At 38.2% G+C, this 26,163-nt stretch overlaps 1 protein-coding gene across 4 annotated transcripts in view; it reads left to right on the forward strand.

Moving 5' to 3' along the window:
* tcf12 (transcription factor 12) overlaps window positions 1-26,163 on the forward strand; it is a 206,672-nt gene that overhangs the window by 161,826 nt on the left and 18,683 nt on the right. For all 4 annotated transcript variants that reach the window (XM_062027644.1, XM_062027653.1, XM_062027662.1 and 1 more), the window contains 6 exons: window positions 9,651-9,750; window positions 10,120-10,259; window positions 13,417-13,558; window positions 13,686-13,756; window positions 16,093-16,237; window positions 24,269-24,342. In XM_062027644.1, the coding sequence (XP_061883628.1) occupies window positions 9,651-9,750; window positions 10,120-10,259; window positions 13,417-13,558; window positions 13,686-13,756; window positions 16,093-16,237; window positions 24,269-24,342 (672 nt within the window). The remainder of the gene's footprint in view (window positions 1-9,650; window positions 9,751-10,119; window positions 10,260-13,416; window positions 13,559-13,685; window positions 13,757-16,092; window positions 16,238-24,268; window positions 24,343-26,163) is intronic.

The raw sequence follows: 26,163 nt of genomic DNA on the forward strand, positions 1-26,163 counted from the left end.
ACATGGATAAATGTCCGCTATTTAAATATTATTTAAACATTCTTGGCTACCATTAGGCTCATTCTGCTTCAGTATACTGCAGACAGGCAGTGCTACGCTCTAATTGCTTCACCAAGTTAGCTGGCTAGACGCTCTGTCATATTTTTGAGGATTTCTTCCTTTGACCTAATGAATTTCATCCACTTCTTTGTCTCAGCACTGTCCTTCACTCTTAACTTTCTTAATTTTCATGGTTTATGGTTTGAGTTTATGTCAAACATGCGTACAATTACAGAGTGAGAAGTGAGAGAAGTATTGCGGAAAGAGATTATTCTAGATTGTACCTAATGTCATGACTGGTTCATTTATCTTCTTTTGACCCATTTTTTTCCTAAATTCATTCTTGTTTCTGGTTATCTTTTTTATGTTGATATTATCTTGATTTTGTATGTACTTTATGTAATATTTTATTCATTATGGGACGAGCGGTAGAAAATGGATGGATGGTACTTTTTCGTCACTTATTGTTTGTCTTTGGTACATTAATGTGTATATTATAGGCCATTGGTTCTTTGTTTTATTTTTGCAAAAACATATATCTATATTTATATTGCTCTTTTTTTCTTTGGTATGAACATTATTATGTAAACTCAAAGTTATTGTTTTTTTTTGTTTTTTGTTGTTGCTAATTTTGTATTACAAAATGTTATTATTGACCCTTTTGTACTGCATTGTAATCTTTTGTTTTGTGATTGTGTGATGTTTTTTGCCTGGACCCCAGGGAGAATAGTCTCCACTGTGGTGTAGACTAATGGGGATCCTTAATAAACTAAACTAAATTACATGATACATCACAATTTCCATTTTTTTCTTGTCAACATCTTGGAAAGTTATGTCCATCTCTAGCTATAAACTAGTGGTAGAGAGGAAGATCGGATGTTTTGGCGGATCTCACAGGGTTCACTGTGACATCTGTTACGCCAACCAATGGCAGAGATTTGTTACTCAAATTTTTGCTTGCAACTTAAAGGCCTACTGAAATGAATTTTTTTTATTCAAACGGGGATAGCAGATCCATTCTATGTGTCATACTTGATCATTTCGCTATATTGCCATATTTTTGCTGAAAGGATTTAGTAGAGAACATCGACGATAAAGTTCGCAACTTTTGGTCGCTGATAAAAAAAGCCTTGCCTGTACCGGAAGTAGCGTGACGTCACAGGTTGAAAGGCTCCTCACATTTCCCCATTGTTTACACCAGCAGCGAGAGCGATTCGGACCGAGAAAGCGACGATTACCCCATTAATTTGAGCCAGGATGAAAGATTTGTGGATGAGGAACGTGAGAGTGAAGGACTAGAGTGCAGTGCAGGACGCATCTTTTTTCGCTCTGACCGTAACTTCCACACTCTCTCCTTTTTCTATTGTGGATCACGGATTTGTATTTTAAACCACCTCGGATACTATATCCTCTTGAAAATGAGAGTCGAGAACGCGAAATGGACATTCACAGTGACTTTTATCTCCACAACAATACATCGGCGAAGCACTTTAGCTACGGAGCTAACGTGATAGCATCGGGCTTAACTGCAGATAGAAACAAAAGAAATAAACCCCTGACTGGAAGATAGACAGAAAATCAACAATACTATTAAACCCTGGACATGTAAATACACGGTTAATGCTTTCCATCCTGGCGAAGCTTAACAATGCTGTTGCTAACGACACCATTGAAGCTAACTTAGCAACGGGACCTCAAAGAGCTATGCTAAAAACATTAGCTATCCACCTACGCCAGCCAGCCCTCTTCTGCTCATGAACACCTGCGTTCCAGCGATCGACGGCGCGACGAAGGACTTCACCCGATCATCCGTGCGGTCAGCGGCTAGCGTCGGAAGCGCGTCTTCTATCCAAGTCAAAGTCCTCCTGGTTGTGTTGCTACAGCCAGCCGCTAATACACCGATCCCACCTACAACTTTCTTCTTTGCAGTCTTCATTGTTCATTAAACAAATTGCAAAAGATTCGCCAACACAGATGTCCAGAATACTGTGGAATTGTTCGATGAAAACAGAGCTTTTTGTATTGGATACAATGGTGTACCAATACTTCCGCTTCAACGATTGACGTCACGCGCATACGTCATCATACATAGACGTTTTCAATCGGAAGTTTAGCGGGAAATTTAAAATTGCACTTTATAAGTTAACCCGGCCGTATTGGCATGTGTTGCAATGTTAAGATTTCATCATTGATATATAAACTATCAGACTGCGTGGTCGGTAGTAGTGGGTTTCAGTAGGCCTTTAAAAGCATAATAATTATCCAAGTGACAGCTCTTACCTCAAAAGACTCTTAAGTTGAGGCATCGCTGTAGGAAAAGGTGTGTTATGCCCTGCTATACTCATTGACCTTGTGCCTCTTGCTTGTTGCATTGCTATTTCTGTCCATACAGTATATTTGTGGAAGAGAACATTAGCTTGTTTATCGTTCAGGTTCACGTACAAACATTTAACAGATGGTCCATATTTAGATGGATTGTATGATTCATCATTTTTATGTGGTCATTCTTTTTTTCAATAGAATATGCCCTTTTCAAACCCAAACACATAATATGAAATGTTATAGCCTATCAAAGGAAATTCCTGGTGTCAACTGTCTTCCGAAGCACTTTTCCAACAGAATTTGCCCTTAGTGAGACATTTAAGTGTCAATGTTTTATGCTGGGAAATTTAGAGCTTGTTGGCAGGCGCTGTGCACAAATGTTGAAGCTGAGGAGCAGTTGGAAGATGCAACGTGTCTGTCGTGCTCACTAAGCCTGGTATGAGCACAAAACCTGGACTTTAAGCAAACTGCACCAGAGATGGGATTTGATTCCAAGTGATGACATGCAGCACAAAAACAGAAGAGATCCTTAACACTAATCTTACCTCATATTTCTTTTACCATTTCTATTTGGCTCACTGCTTTTATTGCAGTTACATATAATAGTTACATTCAATTGTATGCATTAAATATGTATTGTATATTGTAACCTGACCTGATGAACTACTGTCCTATTATGTGTGTTACTGAGGGCTGCTAATGTTTTAAGAATGATTCCCCAGTGATGCTGGAGTGACTGCTTTATGTCGGCGTTGGCCTGCTTAACCGTGTGGGTGACAGCTTTTAATTAATAGTCTTGTAAAAGGAAACCCGGAGAGGCCTTCTTCTCCATTGGCTGGCTCATGACGCTCCCAGTATTTGGGATGGTTTATTAATGCTTTGACCAGTTAGCCTTGGGTAAAAAAAAGGACAATTAGCTTTAACCAATGCCATATGCTGCCCATTGAGTAGCAAAAGACTAAAGCCCGGTCTCCCGTGTAAGCCTAACCTGAGATCTCTGTGGGTTTAATATCATGGCCGGTCACATGTGTAAGCCAGAAAACCCACGAGAGCTCCATCCATGCTAAAGCATTTCAATTACACACCCGGACAACAACATGCTGGAGTCATGCTTGCTCAGCAAAGCAACTCTGAGTCCCACTTGAACCGTGTCCTGCATTTATATTGTGTTTTGTGTTACATGTCTAAATTTCCTCTCGGGGATTAATAAAGTATTTCTGATTCTGATTCTGATGTGTGAATTGAACTTGCATATTTTCCATCAGTTCAGTGACAAACCATAAATTGAAAACCTATTTTAAGTAACAACTATTGTGATCACCAAGGCTTGCACAGGTAATATAAGCAGATGTTGAGTTATATGAGTTATATGTTGATTACATGACTTACTGACATTGTTTTTATTTTTTTACCAGTGTGTCTAGGATGTTTTTTTCATGTCTTACCATCAACAGCTCCTGCCCAACTCTTCTATTATGACCACGTTTGTTTTATGCATGATTATTTGTACAATTCACCAATCAGTCATTTATAATACAATACATGTCTTGTTTAGTGTAATGGCAGCGATTATCCCAACGCCCTGGGACTTTACTCACTGCTGATACATTTCCATTGGCTTAAGCAGGTACTATGAGGTGTTTTTTCAACCTACATTTTCATTAGTAATCTCAGCTATAGGTTCCAAGAATGCTGGCACCACATTATGTGAGGATATACAACTTGACATTATAAAAATGAGCGTTACTTTACTTTGGGGCTGTGCATCAGCTCATTATACTCCACAATCTCAACCATTTTCTTGCTGCCCTCAGTGTCCTTTTTTTCATTTGTGTCTACTTACGACAGCTTGCAGCCACATGCTGTAAAATGATTATGGTAGAACCCAGGGATGGGTGATATGGTCTAAAATCTATATTGCGATATATATTGTAGCCTCTTGCGATAACAATATACAGTATATGTCGATATATTGTTTGGCATATAAATGATCATAAAACCTTTTCAAAATGGGTTACAAATGCCCCTTATTTGGCTGCTGATGTATGTGATAACATATTGCGCCATTTCCAGTTATATAGTTCTCTCAAAACTGTTATTAATCTGCTTGTTAATTTAATGTTAATATTTGGCTATTTGATGTTGTAACATGGTTTTATCTACACTTCTGTTAAAATGTAATACACACTTATTCTTCTGGTATTGGTTTTGAGTGATACTACTAATTTCAAGATTGTTGAATGTTTTAATTTTTGATCACAGTTAAAGTCAGATAAACACAAAATGGCAGTATAACAATATATTTTATGAATATTCAAATATTCCCTTTTTTATATACAACGTATTGAACAAAATAAAGTTAACAAAATAACTAAACATAAGCACAAACTACTATTGTCTCTAGGGATGTCCGATAATGGCTTTTTGCCGATATCCGATATTCCGATATTGTCCAACTCTTTAATTACCGATACCGATATCAACCGATACCGATATCAACCGATACATGCAGTCGTGGAATTAACACATTATTATGCCTAATTTGGACAACCATGTATGGTGAAGATAAGGTACTTTTTAAAAATAAAAATAAAAATAAGATAACTAAATTAAAAACATTTTCTTGAATAAAAAAGAAAGTAAAACAATATAAAAACAGTTACATAGAAACTAGTAATTAATGAAAATGAGTAAAATTAACTGTTAAAGGTTAGTACTATTAGTGGACCAGCAGCACGCACAATCATGTGTGCTTACAGACTGTATCCCTTGCAGACTGTATTGATATATATTGATATATAATGTAGGAACCAGAATATTGATAACAGAAATAAATGGGGGGAGGGAGGTTTTTTGGGTTGGTGCACTAATTGTAAGTGTATCTTGTGTTTTTTATGTTGATTTAATAAAAAACAAAAAAAACAAAAACAAAAAGCCGATACAGATAATAAAAAAACCGATACCGATAATTTCCGATATTACATTTTAACGCATTTATCGGCCTGCCGATATTATCGGACATCCCTAATTGTCTCCAATTCAAATATTTTAGTTTTTGCACTTAAAGTCAGGAACTTACTTCCTGAGCTTGTAAACAATAACAAAAACAAAAACATTTTTAAATGTTGTGTTTATAGAAAAATATTGATATAGTCACTGTAATATCAACCATATACTGATAGTATACTTGGTGTTGTTACTGTCAATGTTTGTATTAATAGACCCAACCCAGTTTACATTCAAGAGCTCAAGCTTTATTTATCATGGCTTCTGGTATCCTTCTACGGTATAGCACATTGCCTCGTCCTCCAGTGATAATGGTACGTGTAGGAATACATCGTTTATTAATTTATCAAGACGAGGATTACTAACTTAGAGGCGGCTTCGCAATGTGGAGTGACTTTATCCGCTATGTTGCTAGCGAGGACGCTACATTGCGTTGAGGACATGTTTGTTTTTTTGTCGCTGTCAAATTTGCGGGAGGCGTCTAGAATGTGTCATCAACATGCATTATCACGATAAGAAGAAAATATTAAAAGCTCTATCATCGACCTAAAGTATGTAATTTATGTCGCATAATGGGCAGCACTGTGGAACATGGGTTAGTGCATGTGCCTCACAATATGAAGGTCCTGGGTTTGATCATCGGGCTCGTGGTCTTTCTGTGTGGAGTTTGCATGTTCTCCCCGTGACTGCATGGGTTCCCTCTGGGTACTCCGGCTTCCTCCCACCTCCAAAGACATGCACCTGGGGATAGGTTGATTGGCAACACTAAATGGTCCTTAGTGTGTGAATGTGAGTGTGAATGTTGTCTGTCTATCTGTGTTGGCCCTGTGATGAGATGGCGACTTGTCCAGGGTGTACCCTGCCTTCCGCCCGAATGCAGCTGAGATAGGCTGCAGCACCCCCCACGACCCCGAAAGGGACAAGCGGTAGAAAATGGGTGGATGTCGCATCCTGTCTATATTACGCAATCCCGGTAGACCCTTGTTTCCATCTGTTGTTTATTATTGCATGGTGTGCTCAGGGTCCTGCAGAAGGGTTTTCAAGTGAGAAACTGTCAAACTGGCGTTGATAATTATATAATGTGTTGATGGAAGTTGATACTCATACCATATCATATTAAGTAAGAGAGGAATTTACCTTACAAGTGAGCAAAGACTGGGACGTTTACTGGGAATGAGCAGGTGGAATGTAGCTGGCAGGTCTGACTCTGATTAGTGCGACATGATGAGGGTCAAATGTGGGAGGGAGAATTTGTCCAAACCTTAAATATTTTCCTTCCCTTGGATGTGCTCTGTCCCATTTTTGCTCACCACTCCCCCTCCATCTGGAGTGAATAAAGTCAGAGACCACATCACTGGTGTTTGGCCCCAAGTCCCTTTTGATCCTCCCACCACCTTGGCACGCTCGCGGCCGCACAACAGCGTGCCCATTGTGCTCTCTTTTGCTCTACCGCCCGTTTGCAGGTACAGTTTTAAACAAGGAAGAGCATATTGTTTTTGTGCTGTTTATTTCAATTCTGCCTTTCAGGGAAAGCTGTAATTTGCCACAGCCATTTAGAGTGTAAAAGTATGTGGCTGTCATTATATCTCCCTTAGAGGCTGTGTTGATCTGAAATGCAAATACTGCTGTTTGATGCACTTCTCCTTTCATGAGCTTGATTTTGATCGCTTGTTCGTCATTAAAGTCTGCATGGGTGTTTGCAAGTAAAGCTGCATAACTACAGGACATATTTTGCTTATCGGTGTCTGTATGATCAAATCCTTGAAATAATGACACAAAAGATGACTTAATCTTTTTTTTAAATGTGTTATAATTATAACATGTTCAGTGCAGTATGGGTACCACAATGGGATAATGCCCTGTGGGAAATGTTGTGATGATCTACAACCATGCTGTAAGGCAGGGCTATTCAACTGGCGGCCCGGGGGCCAAATCCGGTCTGCGAATGACACTATACCGGCCCCCGACATTTTTGCAGCATATTCCAAAAAACACTACTGTTGTATAGAGGAAAATGCACCACAGTAAACACATTGGCAGATCCGTCCATTAACATTTTATATAACTGAGACGTTCCTCAAGGCACCCCTTTAAGTCATCTCCTTTTTAGCAGTTATACATATTTTGTAATGTGATTAATGTAACTATGGTGTTGCTGTAGCTTGTTTACTTCAGATGCAGTCAGTAGTCATTTCTTCACCTTTATTTTCCGTATTTTTGGAGCATAAGGCACACTGCCGTTGAGCGGGTCTATTCAGGTCTATTTTCATACAAAAGGCGTTAGGGTTCTGTAGAGGTTGCCCTCTAGTGGGTTCTTCGGACCACCACACACTGCCAGGAGAGCCCGAAATTCAGGGTATAACACTGTTTTATTTTCATAAAAATCTTAAGGCTTCTGCTTTCCAGCACAATGTCTTTTCCTCCTGCGTCCGCTCATCAGCACCTCCAACTCCAACACAGTGTCTCATTCCGTCTGCTGCTAATAAAGGTGACAAGTGATTAGATAACAAGGCCCACCTGGGCCACCCACTCACCTGTCGCTGTCTTCGAGGCCGGTCCTTGCACACCCCGTTCCGCGGCAGGCCCGCAGGCCACGCCCCCCTTCCACAGGTTCATATTATGATTTTTTTCTAAAATAATTTTAAGGGACAAGCGGTAGAAAATGGATGGATGGATGGAATTTTAACATAACATGTAATGCTGGTTCTTTGGTCAAAATGTTACCTAGATTATGTTTTACAGACCATCTTCAAGTCGCTTTCTGACATTTGCTTCAGGATGCGCTGTTTTGTGGGCGGTCTTCTTTACCTGGCTCAATTTCGACAGTGTCTTCTCCCCATCATCTTTGTTGTAGCGGTGTAGCGTGCAAGGACGGGAGTCAAAGAAGTGTCAAAAGATGGAGCTACTTGTTTTAACGACATTCAGACTTTACTTAAATCAATAACGGAGCAGCATCTCCTCATCCGTGGCTCACTAGTGCAACAACAACGCCGGAAAATATGTCCCGTGAAAAAACGTACGACCGGAACTCTCTAATAACTAAAGTTCCGTGGGTGAATTATATAACCCCACTACATCGGTAGTTTTTAGCGCTTCCATAGCGAGCCTACTGACAGATATAAGTTAGAACTTAACGCTACTTTATATTAGAAATGACAACAGCGGAGGATGAATGCCCTATAACAAGAAGATAGAGGAAATGAAGAAGCTTATCGACTACGGTGTCGGCACGGACTACAATGTGAAACATGCGCACATTTTCAGGACTTATGCAGATACCAACTACACATCAGCAGGTAAGAAAAGTTGGTTTTGCATAATATTGCGAAACAAAACGCCAGATAATATGTCTGCTAATAGGTGTCATTTTGCAGTCTTTAAACAGACACCATAATAATACTTGTATGTTGAATCACAGTACGTCTAACTACAGTAGCCGTTATGTTCCGACAATCCATCAAGCGGTGCGCCTTCATAGCTTACCAAAGTTGTACTAAAACATTTTGACAGATTTTTGAGCGCCATGTGTGATATTCTGTATTCTCAATGGAACATTTAAAGTTTTGGTGTTGTTTACAGGTGTCATCTTGCAGTCTACACATATCTCTTACTGGTCACACTTATTATTAAAACATGTATCCAATAAAATAACTTTGAGGTCGGTAAGCACAATCAGAATTATAAGGCGCACTGTAAATTTTTGCGAAAATGAAAGGATTTTAAGTGTGCCTTATTGTCCAAAAATACAGTAGTTATACTAGTAGTGTTCCTCAAGGTTCCATTTTAGGTAATCTCTTTTTCAATATTTGGGCTATTCAACTGGTGGCCCGCGAGTTCAGTTCAAACATTTTTGTAAACGCTCCTGTAAAATCAAATGTCTACTCTAGAGGACGCTGATTCTTCGAAACTTAGCTTTCTGGAAATGTGGAATCCCTACTGTATGCCTAATAACCACCTCCATAAAAAGAAAATGTACTATATCAACAGCATCCATTAAGGGAGTGATGATGGTATAAGTGAGAGTAAGCACATACAGTATATTGGTGTTATTCCCTGAGCAGTTGCATGTTCAGTGCCTTGCTCAAGATTTTAATAGATGCACACCCAGCAAACATTCACAATTTCTGTATTTAGGTTCATAATATTGAACATGTCTTCCTCTAGTCCCACCGATTGACTGTAGCTTGGTTAATATGTCATTTGAATACGATCCCATACTGTCTGGCCTTATTATGAACAATAAAAAGCTTCATAACTAATAATACTGATGTTTTGTTTTTCAGGTGTACGCACCATCTCCAAACTCAGAGGACTTTAACAGAGATTCGCCCTCCTACTCTTCTCCTAAGCCCTCAAGCAGTATGTTTGCCAGCACTTTCTTTGGTAAGTGAGGTAGTATTTTTTTTAGATCATGCTTTAAAAAATAGTACCGGTACAATTAATCATCAGTTAGAATAACAATAATAGGCTGCTTTTGAAGACTCCACTGACAGATTTATGCAGTTACACTGTTAAACTGGGGTCAGCACTCCATCTTTCCTGACTCTCCCTAGACATTAAAACATATTTGCTACTTTGTTTTACTTATCTATTATCTCAGCTGTGTCCAGAACCAGGATCATGTTTCAGCCCAAGCTTGGTGGATGATCCAGTGTTGAGGGTTTTTAAGGCTTCATTAAGCTTTTCTGTTGGGACTTCATTACACTCTGTGGCCTTCACTTGTGTGAATTTCTACACATGTTTTATCATTAGATGGTACCCACAATTCATCTGACCCATGGAACTCCACCAATGGGATTAGTCAGCCCGGCTATGGAGGAATGCTTACAGGCTCTTCGTCTCACATGCCACAGTCGGGAAACTACAGCAGCCTGCACTCACATGACCGTCTGGTAAGACAATCAACTGTGGTCCCCCGCCCCACCCGAATGGATATGGACATGTTTAAGACCAATTATACAGTGGAACCTCTAAAATCAAACACCTTCTGTCACGGGACACCAGTCAACATTTTTTCATTTTAGATTAAAAATAATAATAATATAAATTTATATAAACTGTTCCAAGGCACAGCTTCATCATTAAAGTGTAAAAATATGTAGCTCACAGTCAGTCAAAAATAAAAACATTTAAACACTCGGTTTTAACTAGACCTGTGGCGATTCGTCATCATTGATGTAAATAAATCTATTTTCGTGCCTTGCGTCAAGTAGCGCTGCTGAAAAAAATAGATTCACATCCATATCACGATTTTTATTTATTATAAATCTAAATACATTTAAAAATATATATATATCTTTTTTTTAAGAATACATTTTAAAAATGGCTTACTGGCTGCGCATGTACGTCATATGACTGCAGCCAAGAGGAACTTTAGCTGCACACGAAAAGATGCCACTAGTGGTGCTCTAATCGATCGGCTGCCGATCAGTTGCTAACTGTGAATGCATGTTCATTAGGGGTGTCAAAAAATAAAAAGTCAAATTAATTTTTAATCAATTCAAAAAATTTAAAAACTGTGTTTTTTTTTTTTTCTTTATTTCAATCTGTCCTTTCCAGCCAGTCTGTCAAATAATGTTGTTGATGTAGATGCCCATATTTACTTAAGAAAAGAGAAGTGTGTGATACTTCTCTTGGTTCTTTTTTGTATTTGACTTTATTAAAGGTGCTGTTTGTAACTTCCTCACATGACATTTTTTAAAGCAAAAAATATAACAAGAACACCACCGGCCAGTTTATTTTACCATTAGTGGTTTAACAGAACACATTTGTTTGACAATTGTCTATATTTACATAATTGCGTCATTACTAGGCTGACCATATTCTGAAATCCCAAAAAGAGGACACATATATGCGTGCCAAGGCGGGCAGCACGCCAAGGCCGGGACTAGGTGAAAATTTGCCAATGATACTCGAACTTGCTTTATAAATAATATTTTTTTTTAAATAAAGCGTTTTTTCTCCTCTGTTGACAGCAGTGTTGGCGCTAGGAATTTTCAAAATGAGGTCCCAGGGACCCCATCAAGTCATAAAAATGGGGTCCCACAGTAAATTTTTGGGGTCCCACTTTTTTGTAAGCGTTTTAAAAACAAATGACAAATGTATGCATTATCCTGTTATATCTCACATTCTATATTGTGCTTTGGAAAAAGGTTGTCATAAACGTTACTTAATTCATTAAAAAAGATAATACAAAAGAAAACAAATGTGTATAAATATGTAAATGTATTCTGTTATAAACATTCATTCACTTTCTTCTTTCCTTCATTGATCTAAACTTTACCACTGCTGCTAGTTTTTTCTATGTTTTTATTTAATATGTTGTAGGTGTATTTATTTCAGTATAAAAGTGTAAAAAGTGTTTTGCTTGGGTCATGAAATGATGATAATGATGTGCCAGGGCATACATACATTTTATATTTAACGCTTAAATCTCTGGAGTCTACATCAACTTCAGATCTATTCCTCATTTCAAAATGTTTTAGTTTTTTTTATGTTGTTTTTTTTGTTTGTTTGTTTTCCGCCCTTTTTTGTCAAACAAAACTACGTTTTTTATGGCAAACACACAAAATATGCAACATCTTCCACCAAAAATATTTTTCAAAGTGGAATATTTGATGTGAAGTAATCGGAACCTTTCATAGGTCAATAATTCATAACAACATTGATTTTGATTCAATATTATGTTTTGAGCAATGACCGTTTGAAAGAAAAAAAATAGCTTTGTTTTATTAGTCAACATTGCAACTTTTTCTAAATTACATTTCACCTTTAAGCTTTTTTATTTCACTTTTGTTATGTTTTTGTTAATTTTAATAGTATTTTTAGAATGTGCCGTGGGCCTTTAAAACATTAGCTGTGGGCCACAAATGGTAAACATTTTTAAAAAAAAATTAATAATCTGCGTCCTTTCTGATTTTAATGCGTTAAAAAGACACAAAAAGTGCGTTAACGCCAACACTGCTTAACAGTATAACAAAATAAGTCACACTTATATTCTCTAACATTCACAGTTTTGGAAAAAAAAGTGCAGAGGTAGAAATATTCAAAATAACCTCTTGTATATAATGTAAACATAAATAATGCCTCAAAACAAGTTAATTAAATTTAAACAAAAAACAGCAGACGAGCTCTCGCCCTGCACAGCTGTTTTGTGCTTTATAGTGTCGATATGGGCTTGTAGATCGTTGGCCCCTTTATTTGCCACAGATACATACGTTCCTGCTTTGCACACAGTGCATTCTGCTTCCCATGTGTAGCGGCCAGGACGAAAACACGAATACTTTTCCCGCAAATCATCCGTAAAGTTGCATTTACGTTTAGGCATTTCTTGTTTTCATGTCTCTCTCCACTCACTAACTCTCTCGCTCTGTGTCTCTGCCCCTCCCTCACGAATGTTGCTACGTGCGCGCACCTTCAGTTTTTTTTTTTAACCCCTTCTTAACTTAACCCTGAACGTACATTGAAAATACACGCAACCCTAATTCATAATGCCGGACATTTGAGGCATTTAAGAAACCCCGCCCGGACACCACCGCAAAAGAGGACATGTCCGGGGAAAAGAGGACGTATGGTCAGCCTAGTCATTACAGCCGTAAGAGGGCGGGATATACTGTGCCCAAAGATTCACAGCCCTAATGTCCATACACAGTGCGAGCCGCCTCTTCAAGTTGCTGCAATAAACGACATTAATTTCAAATGTTATTATCAGTGAGGAACAGGCGAACTAGGCTAAAAATGCGACACACCGAGCAAAAGTGCAGCAGGCTACCAGAAGCCATGCTAACAGCTAAGCTATTGGAATCTCACCCGAGTCCGAGACGAGACGGCACAAAAGGCAGATTGTTTTGGGTCACATTTCAAGTTGTATGACCTTAGGGCCCTTCTTCCTTAGACATGTTTGCCATCACAGCTAAGATGGTATACATTGTAATTTAATGCATTTATTTAGATAATTCCCACCTGCACATTTGCTGAACACAGCTAAATTTACACGTAAAATCAGTCCTACTGCACACTTTCAAAGTCGAATGTGGTGGGTTTTTTCAGAACTACCCAGCACACTCCGTTTCCCCAGACGTCAATGCCAGTCTTCCTCCCATGTCCAGCTTCCATAGAAGCAACACAACCACGTCACCATTCGTCTCTGAAACACACACCCCGACGGTCAACAACGTAGACGGGGTCATGGGTATGTTTTAGTAGCTTAATACAAATGTAGTGGCTCATTTTAAAGTCTGCCTTTTTCAACGCTTATTGTGATTTGAATTCATTTGTCTTAATGTGTTTACTGATTGACTCACTCTGCACTTTAAAAGCTGCTGCAAATCGGGGGAATGCCACTGGAAGCTCGCAGACTGGAGACGCACTTGGCAAGGCTTTGGCCTCGGTGAGTTGCTACCACACACATTTAATGCAAGCTTAGTTTTATGTGATATCTGATCTAATAGAATCACAGTGGATTAGTGTAGATGTGCAATCTTTACCCTGAGCTAAATTCTGTGAGCAATTGTGCTTCTTTTTAGGTCAAAGCTTGTATAATTTTGAGCTTTACTGTCTAATGTACTACTCCTTTATGTAATAATCCACTGAGATTGCCTTTCTCCAATCCTTTCTGAACTCTTGGTGAATTAAATGAAAATCGTCATTTTACTGAAATATTTGCAGGCTTAATATTCAACATTTTTAACACAGGCATGTATTTGTAATGAAATAGTTATGTTAATCACTTGGGGACATGGCTCAATTGGCAGGAAATCCTTTCTGTGCGACAGTATTTGAATATCTGCTCCATACCATATTGGGCTTTTGTCCTGAACTCTCCTTTTAATTTCCTAAACTCCTCCAACAGCAGCTTTTGATTTTTGTGCATGAAGTCAAAGTCTGAAATGACATATTTGTATTACGTTTGTACAATGAAAACCTATACTTTTCCATAACCAGTGCAGAGGCTGCACAGCTTTTTTTCTGAATTTGTGTGCTAAATATTAGTTTAGGAGTGGTAATAATAACACATTAAGTCCTTTATATTTTCAGACTCAATTCTTTTAGCATGACAAAGCTGAAGTGAAATGGACACGATTGGACAGGGTGGGGGTGGTTGGGTGTAGCAGAGGTACTGGGGAGTTTAAAACTGCTGTGGCTCAACTCCACGGGCCACCCTTTGTAGAGCTTTTGTTCACCGCCCTTTTTAAATTTGGCCGTGCTTATTGGCCCCTCGCCGCCTGCGGGTGTGTAACTGATGATGAGGCGGGGCTTCATTTGTTCCAGTAAAATAGGCCGTGTTTCGCTTTCAATGCAGTGTCCTTGGCCATATATTGTTTGGTCAGAAGTCACGGTTATAAACTACTTGCTTTTGAGAAACTGCGGCATGTGTGGGGATTTGTGCTGTGTCTTGTTGGTATTTGACACAATGATGAGCACGTTATTAATCCTGGTTAGTTTTCAACGGACTTGCATGTCTGAGAGTGTACAGCAGGGATATTCAACTCAGTTATTTAGGGGCCAAATTTCCAGTCAGCTAAAGACTAATGGTCTAGACTTCTCCTTTAACTAGTATTCTTATTTTAAGAACCAGAAAATGTGACCCATAAAACAATTTAGGACGTTAAAATGTCAATACAAGGGTATTCGAATGTGTTTACACCGGTCATAGTTTCTCTATAAAACAGGAAAACTTTTTTTTTTAAATTGCTGCAAAAATATTTGTCTCCCAAGTTTTACTGAACTCGGGGGCCAGTATCATGTCATTCTCCGGCAGGATTTGGCCCTGCAGCCGACCTTGAAAAAACCAAGCTCTCTGACTGCAGACAGGCTCAAATAGCCATTCACTCTTCTTCATCCTCTTCAACACTTAGCTTTTGCCTGATACTCCATGCTGATTAAAAAACTAAAGATCAAGATTGACAAGGAGATTAATAGAGCATTCTATCATCTCCAAAGAAGTCAACACATTTTCCTGACAGCTCAATTTCATCATGACTTCAAGAGAAATCTACGTCTGTCTACGGCGTTTTTTTGCTAATTAGCAAGGATCAAATTACAACTCCCTTTTCTCAGAGACATGTTCCATTATGCACAATATCCTCTGATTAAAAGGTTTACTTATACAAATCAAATCTTTTGAGGAGTTGAAGACACAATCTTCTTGTAATTGCTGTTATCTTAGAACTTTGTGTCCTCAGTGTAACCCAAATAGGATCCTCAGACAAACTAATGATCCTGTAATTAGTCTGATTGTCAACAAAGTTAACCAAGGCATTTCTCAAAAGCCTGCCTGTTAAACATGAACCTAAACTCTTATGTGCATAACTAATTCAAACAAATCAACACAGGCCTTTAGTTTTTATTTCTACTATAATAATACATACGTTTTATTTATCTAAAAGACATTTAATTAAATGTTGTTTTTATGTTCTTGTTTATTTATTCATTTTTTCATGTATTTGATTACAATTTATTTGCCTATTTAGTTTAACATCAAAAGCATTATTGTCTTTTTCCATAAGCTCACAGTGAGCAAAACATGAAAGTAAAAATGATTTATGGATCATTTCAGTAAAGCCATCATTTTCATGACATCCCTGCTCGTAAAATACCCACCAATTTATGACTTTTTTCTATAAATTGCTCACAGCTGTAAAACTTATGGTGCAACATGCGGCTGTGTTAAAGCAAAGTCCTTCTACTTCTAAGTGCCTCTCTGTTTTTTTTCTGACCCAGCAGATTTACTCACCTGACCACACGAGCAGTAGTTTTCCCTCTAACCCTTCGACACCTGTGGGTTCTCCTTCACCTCTCACAGCCACAGCAGGCGCTGGCTCAACAGGGACTGTGGTGACGGCTTCCGGCAACGCGTCTTTAAGGCCAGGTATATACTTTATTCCTTTGGTAGGGTGTCATGCATACTAACCTATGACGGTACATCCTTGGATATGGCTCCAGTTCCAGTGTTCCATAGGAAATCCTGGGGGGGGGAATCATATTTTCCAGTTCAATCAAACAGTTATTAACTGAACAAGCATGTTTTAGGTTACATTTTAATATTCTTAATTGTTTTGCAAGTGTAAAAGAAGTTGAATAATGTTTATAAAAACAAAACTAAAAAAAAAATACTCACCTCATGATTCTGCGAGACGAGAAGAAGTAAGGAAGTGGAAATGGAGGCTGGTTGAAGGCCAGTAGACTACACATCACGTGTTGAAGTACATATACATCAATTTAGTATAGTAAAAGTTAAGAGCAATAAATTGTATACCCACCATTAACATTGACAAACTTGCAGAAGGAGACTAGTTTGTCTCAGAGGTGAGTCTAAACACAGCTTATAGTTTTCTATGAATGTTCTCATTCATCCAGGTCATTGTAATCTCAGGGCATTCAATCGATCGCAACTGGACTTGGTTTGGTTTGTCCTAGAAGACGTTTCGCCTCTCATCTGAGTAGGCTTCATCAGTTTGTGCTCATAGACTTAGATTGGTCAGATCTAGATCTAGATTAAGCTCATAGTTGGTTTCATACTGTTCAGCTTATTACCGGTTATGTTGTAATGTTTTACTACGGAGCCAGTACAGAGACACTTGTACTTTTTTTTGTCACAATAAGCATTTTTTCTTCCTTGGTCATTCATCGTCACAATTTCTCTCTTTCCCATCATTTGAACGTTACTTTGGTGGCAGCACAAAAAAAAAGTTAAAGAATCAGATTTATTTGAGTCATAATAATGGTTGGACCTTTAAGTAAAGACATTTTCGTGCCAGCAACTTGAAGGAGGTTCCAGGTTTGATTCCAGCAGATGGTGAAGGAGCTCTCCTATGGCTGAGAGCTTGACTTCAGTTCAGTTCAGTTTCAGTTTATTTCGAACATGCATACGATACAATTTAATGCATCACACAATTCCAGTTGTTTCATTACAGCACGTCCGAAAAGGAGTAGGAAGAAGCAGAGCTTATTTAATCCTACCCCTTTTCATACCATAGCAATTGTATCCCATTTCCTTGTTCTCTGTAGCAGAACAGTGAACAAATAAATAATAAATAATAATATACCATAGTAAGTAAACAAATATTAAATACATAAATAATCTTTGTCTCAATTTAAGAAAAAAAGGGTTCAAGATGTTCATCATAATTATTGTTCTGTTACTTTGTGAACACTTGTAGTTTGAACAATCTCTTAAACTGAATCATATTGGTGCTTTGTTTGATTTCTTTGGTTAATCCATTCCATAATTTAATTCCACATACTGATATACTAAAGGTTTTAAGTGTGGTACAAGCATACAAATGTTTTAAATTAGATATTCCTCTAAGGTTATATTTCTCCTCTTTTGTCGAGAAGAATTGTTGTACATTCTTGGGTAGCAGGTTATAGTTTGCTTTATACATAATTTTAGCTGTTTGGAAATGCACCAAATTGTTGAATTTCATTTTAATTGAATTCATTGTCATTTCATAAATAAAGGGACTTAATGCCTGAACCTTATGATTTGATGTTTTGGCATTGTTAACACATCCAGAGTATCCAACGTTGTAACAATATTTATAAGTCAGAAAATACAAAATGTCATTCTTTAGGAGGTTTTCAAATTTGGAGGTTCCACTGTTGTGCTTCCCTAAAATATTCCAACATGTACAGGATTTATTCAGTCACTATAGATTTAAACTATCATTCTCCAGTCATTATCTACGCTCAGTCTACAACTGGGCAGTTCATCCACCTCTTTCCGTATGGGTTGGGACCGCATGCAGTAGAAACATTTGTCTGGGGGTTTTTTTGTTATCAGAAATATTTGTCAGTGAACCTAAACAACAAAGAGAGGAGAGGGTGTCTAGCAGATTTAGTGGCCAGCTGCTCTCAATCTGCACATCTTGCTGAGACACCATGTGATGCACATTGTGCAAGGTGCCCCAAAGTTGATAACAACTCCCCTGCATCTTAAATCAGTACCTGACTTTTTGTGTCCAGTATCCTTTAAGGAAGCTTCACCAGATGATTTCCTGCTGGTGACATCTTTTGCCTAGAGCTTTCATGCTTGCCTGACACGAACTGCCAGTATAACATTTATGTTTGCTTAGATTCTTATTCTTATTCTTTTTGAAGTGACTGAAATGGTAATGACAAACCCCGGAACAACAATAGGGAAATGAAAAGCACAGAGGCTATGGCTTTCGAGCTGCTTAAGGATTTAAAAAGATTTGTTTGAAGTGGTTTTGAATTACATCAATGAAAAGCTCTTCATATTTAGTTTTTGGACTTAGAAAAATATTCTAGGGTTTATAAAAGTGGCCTGTGACTCTTTGGCTATAGTTCATTTTTAATGGACTATGTGGTCAGTTCTAACATCATAAAAAAGAGAATGTACAGTTGTGACAAAGTCTTTGAAGGACTTCTGAAGACTTGCAGTGGCATAAAGAGAGAGAGGGTAAGCAGGAAAGCCCAGTGTGTTTTTTTTAATGGACAGTTGTGTCATGTATGGTAATGGACTGGTGACAGCTGTCCCTACCTATGCTGTCTTCATCCCTCAGCTGTTGCTCGGCCCTGTGGACAGCTGTTCTGCCAACACACACACAGGGTTGCAAATGGTTTCATTTCTCTGCCAGCTGGTAAAAAGTGTAGCTTTGACTCAGCAAACTCCAAGGATGCCAGTGGCATTCAAATATTTTATACAGTAAAATGCATATAAGTACTGTGAGGTTTATAATGGAATGTTTTAGTAAAACCTTGACGTAACACACAATACCCATTGATCTTTAGGGTGTTTATGGTGCACAGCAGTACTCATCAGATAAGAGATAGAAAATTAACCCTGTAGGCTTTCTGTGTCCCTCAGTCTGTGGTTCATGCCTCACTCATCTGGCAGCAAGATGAGGCCCAACTAAAGTTCTTTTCATCCTCTCTACTGGAGTCATTATACCAAGTGATGACAGAGAGAGACATGTGAAGTGAGACATTTACTGGATTTTTTAAAGAGAGAATGTTATTTAAAAGTATTTCAAGGCTATATTAGAAAGCAATTTGGTCCTGAGTCAAACCGTTAACATCATGGACCCCTTGTTAACTGTACAGTAAACCCTTGTTAAACACTGTGTGAGTGTGGTAAAATATTGTCTGTGAAGTAGTATATTATAGTATATTAATATAATTATAAATTATAAATTAAATATTGTCATAGTTAGAGCATAAAAACCTTCTAAATATGTTTTTTTTAACATTATGAGAGCCCTTTAGACATGAAATAATACCCTTTAGTCACCTTTACACTACTTTAATCCAATGTAGTAATGCTGCCTGAGGCTGAGCCAATCAGCGGCCACAATACTGAACAGTGCGCTCTGATTAGTTTGGTCTCATCTGTTGGCTAATACTACTGTAGTATTGCTATTTTTTGTTCATTTAACCAATATTATGCTTAAGGAAGCTTAATTCAAGTAAAAAAAATGTGTGCAATATGCTTAAAAAAATCTGGGATAGATTAAAGCCTCAAACTTTGAAGCGCGATGTTGGCGAGGGATGACTGTACTGGCAATGTTTTAAAGAGGAACTGCACTTTAAAACATTTTTTTGCCTATTGTTCACTATCATGAGAGACAAGAGAGAGACAAGAAGATGAAAGGTTTGGGTTTTTTTGCATTCTAATTTGTAATAATCGGCTTGTTTGAGGTGGCTAGCAATGCAGCTAATTGGAGCAATCCATTCTGCCTCTAAGTCACTTTAAAAATGTGACCAAGAACCGGCAACAATACTTCATTTACGTTCCGTAACCTGCATAATACCCAAGCTGTAGCGACATTGTTATTGTAAGAGCAAACACTGAGGAACTATTTTTGTAGCGTAGTAATACATCGTTTTGGGACGATGTTAGCCATAAGCTAGCTACAGCAAGAGGTAAGCTAGCTTCTACTTCAGTTGTTGTTGAGTTTATAGTGCACAACACGATGCGATAGGACACCAATCTGTACTGACTGAAAAACATGAACAATTATACTGCAGTGTCTGTAAAGTCTTAACCCACATTTCATGTTTTGTTTGTACACAGCTAGCTCGACAGTGTATGTAGTTGTACTAACAATAGTATGGTGTGCTGCATGTATCATGATTAATATTAAGTGACTCACTCGATGGACAGTTGTGCGTTTGGCATTTTTTTCGGTATATATGTCGGCATGGCGTGGCTCCAACTTCCACATTTGCAGCTTTGAGTCACGCAGACCTCACTCTGTCATCTTCCATCTGCTCCAACGTTTCAACATCTTCGTGCTCGCTCCTTAGTGTATTCAGCTTCAAAAAGATAATGTTGTGAATCCTCATTTGTCTAGAAATAGTCTTCTTCTTTGTTTGTTACCAAGTCTGCCATGATTAGAACACACTCAAGTTTGTTTCCGGAAGTAGGAACACACATTTGTTGCCGGAAGTCGGAAGTGCACTGCTATGGAAATAAATGTGCAGAGGAAAGAAGTTCCGGTAATGCATAAAATGACCAAAATACGGTAAATATTGAACATATTACATATTGTTATGAACGTGTCTGTTACTACATTATATATATATATATATATATATATATATATATATATATATATATATATATATATATATATATATATATATTAATCAATCAATCAAAGTTTATTTATATAGCCCTTAATCACAAGTGTCTCAAAGGGCTGTACAAGCTACAATGACATCCTTGGCTAAGACTTGCAGTGTGTATATAAAACGTTAGAGTGTCCGCCCTGAGATCGGTAGGTTGGGAGTTCAAACCCCGGCCGAGTCATACCAAAGACCAGGGGTCACCAACCTTTTTGAAACCACGAGCTACTTCTTGGGTACTGATTAATGCGAAGGGCTACCAGTTTGATACACACTTAAATTAATTGCCAGAAATAGCCAATTTGCTCAATTTACCTTTAACTCTGTGTTATTATTAATAATTAATGATATTTACACTTAATTGAACGGTTTAAAAGAGGAGAAAACACGAAAAAAATGACAAATTTTGAAACATAGTTTATCTTCAATTTCGACTCTTTAAAATTCAAAATTCAACCGAAAAAAAGAAGAGAAAAACTAGCTAATTCGAATCTTTTTGAAAAAATTAAAAAAAGAATTTATGGAACATCATTAGTAATTTTTCCTGATTAAGATTCATTTTAGAATTTGGATGACATGTTTTAAATAGGTTAAAATCCAATCTGCACTGTTAGAATATATAACAAATTGGACAAAGCTATATTTCTAACAAAGACAAATCGTTATTCTAGATTTTCCAGAACAAAAATTTTAAAAGAAATTCAAAAGACTTTGAAATAAGATTTAAATTTGATTCTACAGATTTTCTAGATTTGCCGGAATAATTTTTTTGAATTTTAATCATAAGTTTGAAGAAATATTTCACAAATATTCTTCGTCGAAAAAACAGAAGCTATAATGAATAATTAAATTAAAATGTATTTATAATTCTTTACAATAAAAAAAAAAAAATACTTGAACATTGATTTAAATTGTCAGGAAATAAGAGGAAGAAATTTAAAAGGTAAAAAGGTATATGTGTTTAAAAATCCTAAAATAATTTTTAAGGTTGTATTTTTTCTCTAAAATTGTCTTTCTGAAAGTTATAAGAAGCAAAGTAAAAAAAATAATGAATTCATTTAAACAAGTGAAGACCAAGTCTTAAAATATTTTCTTGGATTTTCGAATTCTATTTGAGTTTTGTCTCTCTTAGAATTAAAAATGTCGAGCACAGCGAGACTAGCTTGCTAGTAAATAAATAAAATTAAAAAAATAGAGGCAGCCCACTGGTAAGTGCAGCTATTTGAGCTATTTTTAGAACAGGCCAGCGGGCTACTCATCTGGTCCTTACGGGCTACCTGGTGTCCGCGGGCACCGCGTTGGTGACCCCTGCCAAAGACTATAAATATGGGACCCATTACCTCCCTGCTTGGCACTCAGCATCAAGAGTTGGAATTGGTGGTTAAATCACCAAAAATGATTCCTGGGTGCGCCCACCGCTGCTGCCCACTGCTCCCCTCACTTCCCAGGGGGTGAACAAGGGGATGGGTCAAATGCAGAGGACAAATTTCACCACGCCTAGTGTGTGTGTGACATTCGTTGGTACTTTAACTTTAAATTTAAAGTTTTTTTAAGGGGTTTTGTAGGCTACAATGGTGACTCTCATTAGCCACATCTTTCAAGCGTTTTTTATCATCTTTAAAATCCTAACTAAAAGACATGTCTTCTTGTCTCTCATAATGATTGTGAACGATGCGAAGAAAGTGCAGTTCCCCTTTAAGTTAACTGTTCTATAAGTCTGTCCTGTCCTATCCTAATTTAAAAATATCACAAATGTTAATTATTTATATGACTAAATATACTCAACATGGAACAAATTTCTGACGGAAAAAATAACAAAATCCCAGGTCATTTAAACAAAAAGATCCAATCTGATCCAATCCAATCTTATAAATTGTCAACTTTTAACAGTCAAATACAACAGTAACAAAACATTGTATAAGAATATGTAAGTGAAATGTGCAAAACAAAAAGAAAAAGCAGCATTGGTAAATATTGTTTTTCTAGTCTTCGGTGCAGACTGGCTTTGATAAACACAAAGTGCCTTAACTTTTGTTTCGGGCTGCTAATTTTCCTCACCTTTCTCGCGGGTAGTCTCTAATTATGTAGTAACGTTCTCGCACTCTACCCTGTCTCCCTTCATCCTGTATGTGTGCTTATGACTGTGTTGTGTGTAATACGTCTCTTCCCCTTTTGCCTCGCCTGAACACTTGGCACCGTACATTTTAAACTAGGGGTCTCAAACTCAATTTACCTGGGGGCCACTGGATGCAGAAACTGGGTGAAGCTGGGCCGCAAGAAAAGATTTCTTAAAAAAAATCTAACATGCACTTTTTAATGAATTCACCTTCTTTGAATGGCTTTCCCGCCCTAGCAACATACTTGCCAACCCTCCCGATTTTTCCGGGAAACTCCCGAATTTCAGTGCCCCTCCCGATAATCTCCCGGGGCAACCATTCTCCCGAATTCCTCCCGATTTTCACCCAGACAACAATATTAAGGGCGTGCCGTGACGGCACTGCCTTTAGCGTTCTCTACAACATGTCGTCGCATCCGCTTTTTCACCATACAAACAGCGTGCCGGACAAGTCACATGTTGTATGAGGCTTCTGCAGACACACGTAAGTGACTGCAAGACATACTTGATCAACAGCCATACAGGTCACACTGAGGGTGGCCGTATAAACAACTTTATCACTGCTACAAAAATGCGCCACACTGTGTTACGGTGCAGATGTTCTCCCGAAATGTGTTTGTCATTGTGCAGCTTTAACTGAAAAACAGAAAAAAATTACTTGTTACTCTAAAAGAGCCAACTCTAAAAGCTGTATCATTCGCTAGCAATCCATCACTACTATAGTGCATGAACTTTATTGAACCAACATGGTTGACACATTGCCTCAATCCCAAACCTTGACTAAGGTCATTCATCAAAGAGTGCATTTTGTAATCCCTCCAATCAGCATTTTAAATGGCGTTATGAGGTAACGTGTTAAAAATCATATTTGTCCCCAGTCATATTCTTGTCCTTCCTTTCTGTAAACTAGCTAGAGATGGAGGAGATGGAGGTGGGCGTTGGACAAACTCATGTGTCAGGGTGCTGCACAGCCATCAGGAAGTGATGCAATTGGGTCCTTAATGACAAAAATATCCCCCCGTATCAAGTCGACTACAGGAAATTGGGATGTCGGCGTGTTATGACTGTTATCATGCGTGTCAGTTATGTGTAGTTGGTGAAGCAGGACAAAGCTATCAGACATGTTGATGTGAAGCAGAAACAGCTGCATCACTCAAGAACTGACCTACAGTGCACCTCTCTCTCTTCGCTTAGGTACCAACCAGTGGCCTCGTGCTAGTGGACAGACCCCATCTTCTCCAAATTATGAGAATTCGCTTCACTCACTGGTAAGCCTCTTTTTCTTTCTCATCTGGATGCGATAGCTCACTTTAGATAAGTTACCAAGCCTGCATGACAATGAGATCCCTGCAGAGGATGACAGGGAGGGTCGAAGGATAACCAAAGGAAACAATACCTGTCCCCTGGGGTTTGCCATCTGTCCTCCACCCCACCAGTCAGGACGGGGTTGACAGTTTAGGGAGGGGCTTACTTGAAGGTAGCAGCTGTGTGCTGAGCTACTTCACCAGGATTCCCTGGCTGCCATGCCACAGATATCATTTCATCAACGAGATGACATACACAAATCATCTGATGACATATCGTCTTTATCTTTAAAGAAAAAAAAAAAAAGAAAAAAAGGATTAGTCAAAGTTTCCATGTAGCGTAGTTAAAATGGACTGGGGACTTCGGAAAGCCACACGACTTCTAGAATTGGGCTGAGCAACTGTTTAAACATGCGAGTTGATGATTCGATTTTAGATTAAATGACTAGCTAGTGGATTGGGACAAAGTTGGCCATATTACACAATCTTAAAACCTTGCTGTTAAGCCACTATGTTTCCACTTACTTCACTTGACTTTGAATTGTTGATTGATTGAAATAATGTGTATAATATACAACAGGGGTGTCAAATTTGTTTTTAATGAGAGCCACATAGCCATTATGTCTGCCCTCAGAGGGCCGTTTTTGTAACAGTCACAGTATCAACGTGTAATAACCTCATTACACAATTTGCAAAGGCAACTGCTGTTGATTGTTAGATTTTTTACTAACAAATTGGTGGCTTTTAAAATGTAAGTAAAGATGACAAGCAGATATTTAAGTATTCATTTGCCTGGAACATCTTTTTGCAGTTGCATGCAGTACATCCAAAATTGAAAGAATAAATCGATAGGCCAAAAAGTGCTTTTCTTATTTCCAGCCTATCGCATGACACATAAATGTAAAATGATGCGGCGGGCCACGTAAAATTATATACCAGGTCATATTAAATGATATGGCAGACTACATAAAATGACGTAGTGAGCCACATAAAATGATGTGGTCACATAAAATGATGTGGCGGACCACAAAAAATTACGTAGCAGGCCAGGTTAAATTAACCTGACTCTCGCCAGATCCTTGTAGTTCGCTGAGCTCCACACAAGGATCTGGGACTTCTCAATAGGAGATGTATTTCAGAAGGCGGGGCCTTGTAAAAAAAATCATTGTATGTGATTGGATAATCCACTTGTCCGTTATCTTGAATGACGTGCTACTTCAACCACTCACACCAAAATCAACCTGTGACGCTGATGAGAGCGACACTGGGAAATCTAAAACTGAACAGCGGACATATTGGATAACGACAGAGCGAAAAGTTCAAAACCGTTCTCTGTTCATCTTTTAAAGAATTAATATTCGATATATTCGACAAAACAGTTGCAATAGCAGAATCAATGTCAGCACACGACTCCTCGCTGCGTGGCGCTATTGTTGTTTAAATCAAACAGTCGCTTCGGCGCTACGTCACATCTATGAAATCCCGCCCGGCGATCCTGATTGGTTCATTATTTTTTGCTATCTTGAAGGAGTTTGCATTGCCCTCGATCCCAGATCCTTGTGTGGAACTCAGTGAGCTACAAGGATCTGGCGAGAGTCAGGTTAAGGTTAAATGACATGACCACATAAAATGATGTGGCCACATAAAATGATGTGGCGGACCACAAAAAATGATGTAGCGGGCCACATTAAATGAGATGACTACTTAAAATGTTGTGGCGGGCCACATTATATGATGTGGTGGGACACATTAAATGATGTGGTGAGCCAGATCTGGCCCTTGGGC

This window comes from Entelurus aequoreus, linkage group LG02 (assembly GCF_033978785.1).
Source record: "Entelurus aequoreus isolate RoL-2023_Sb linkage group LG02, RoL_Eaeq_v1.1, whole genome shotgun sequence".
In the NCBI taxonomy this organism is placed as follows: Eukaryota; Metazoa; Chordata; class Actinopteri; order Syngnathiformes; family Syngnathidae; genus Entelurus; species Entelurus aequoreus.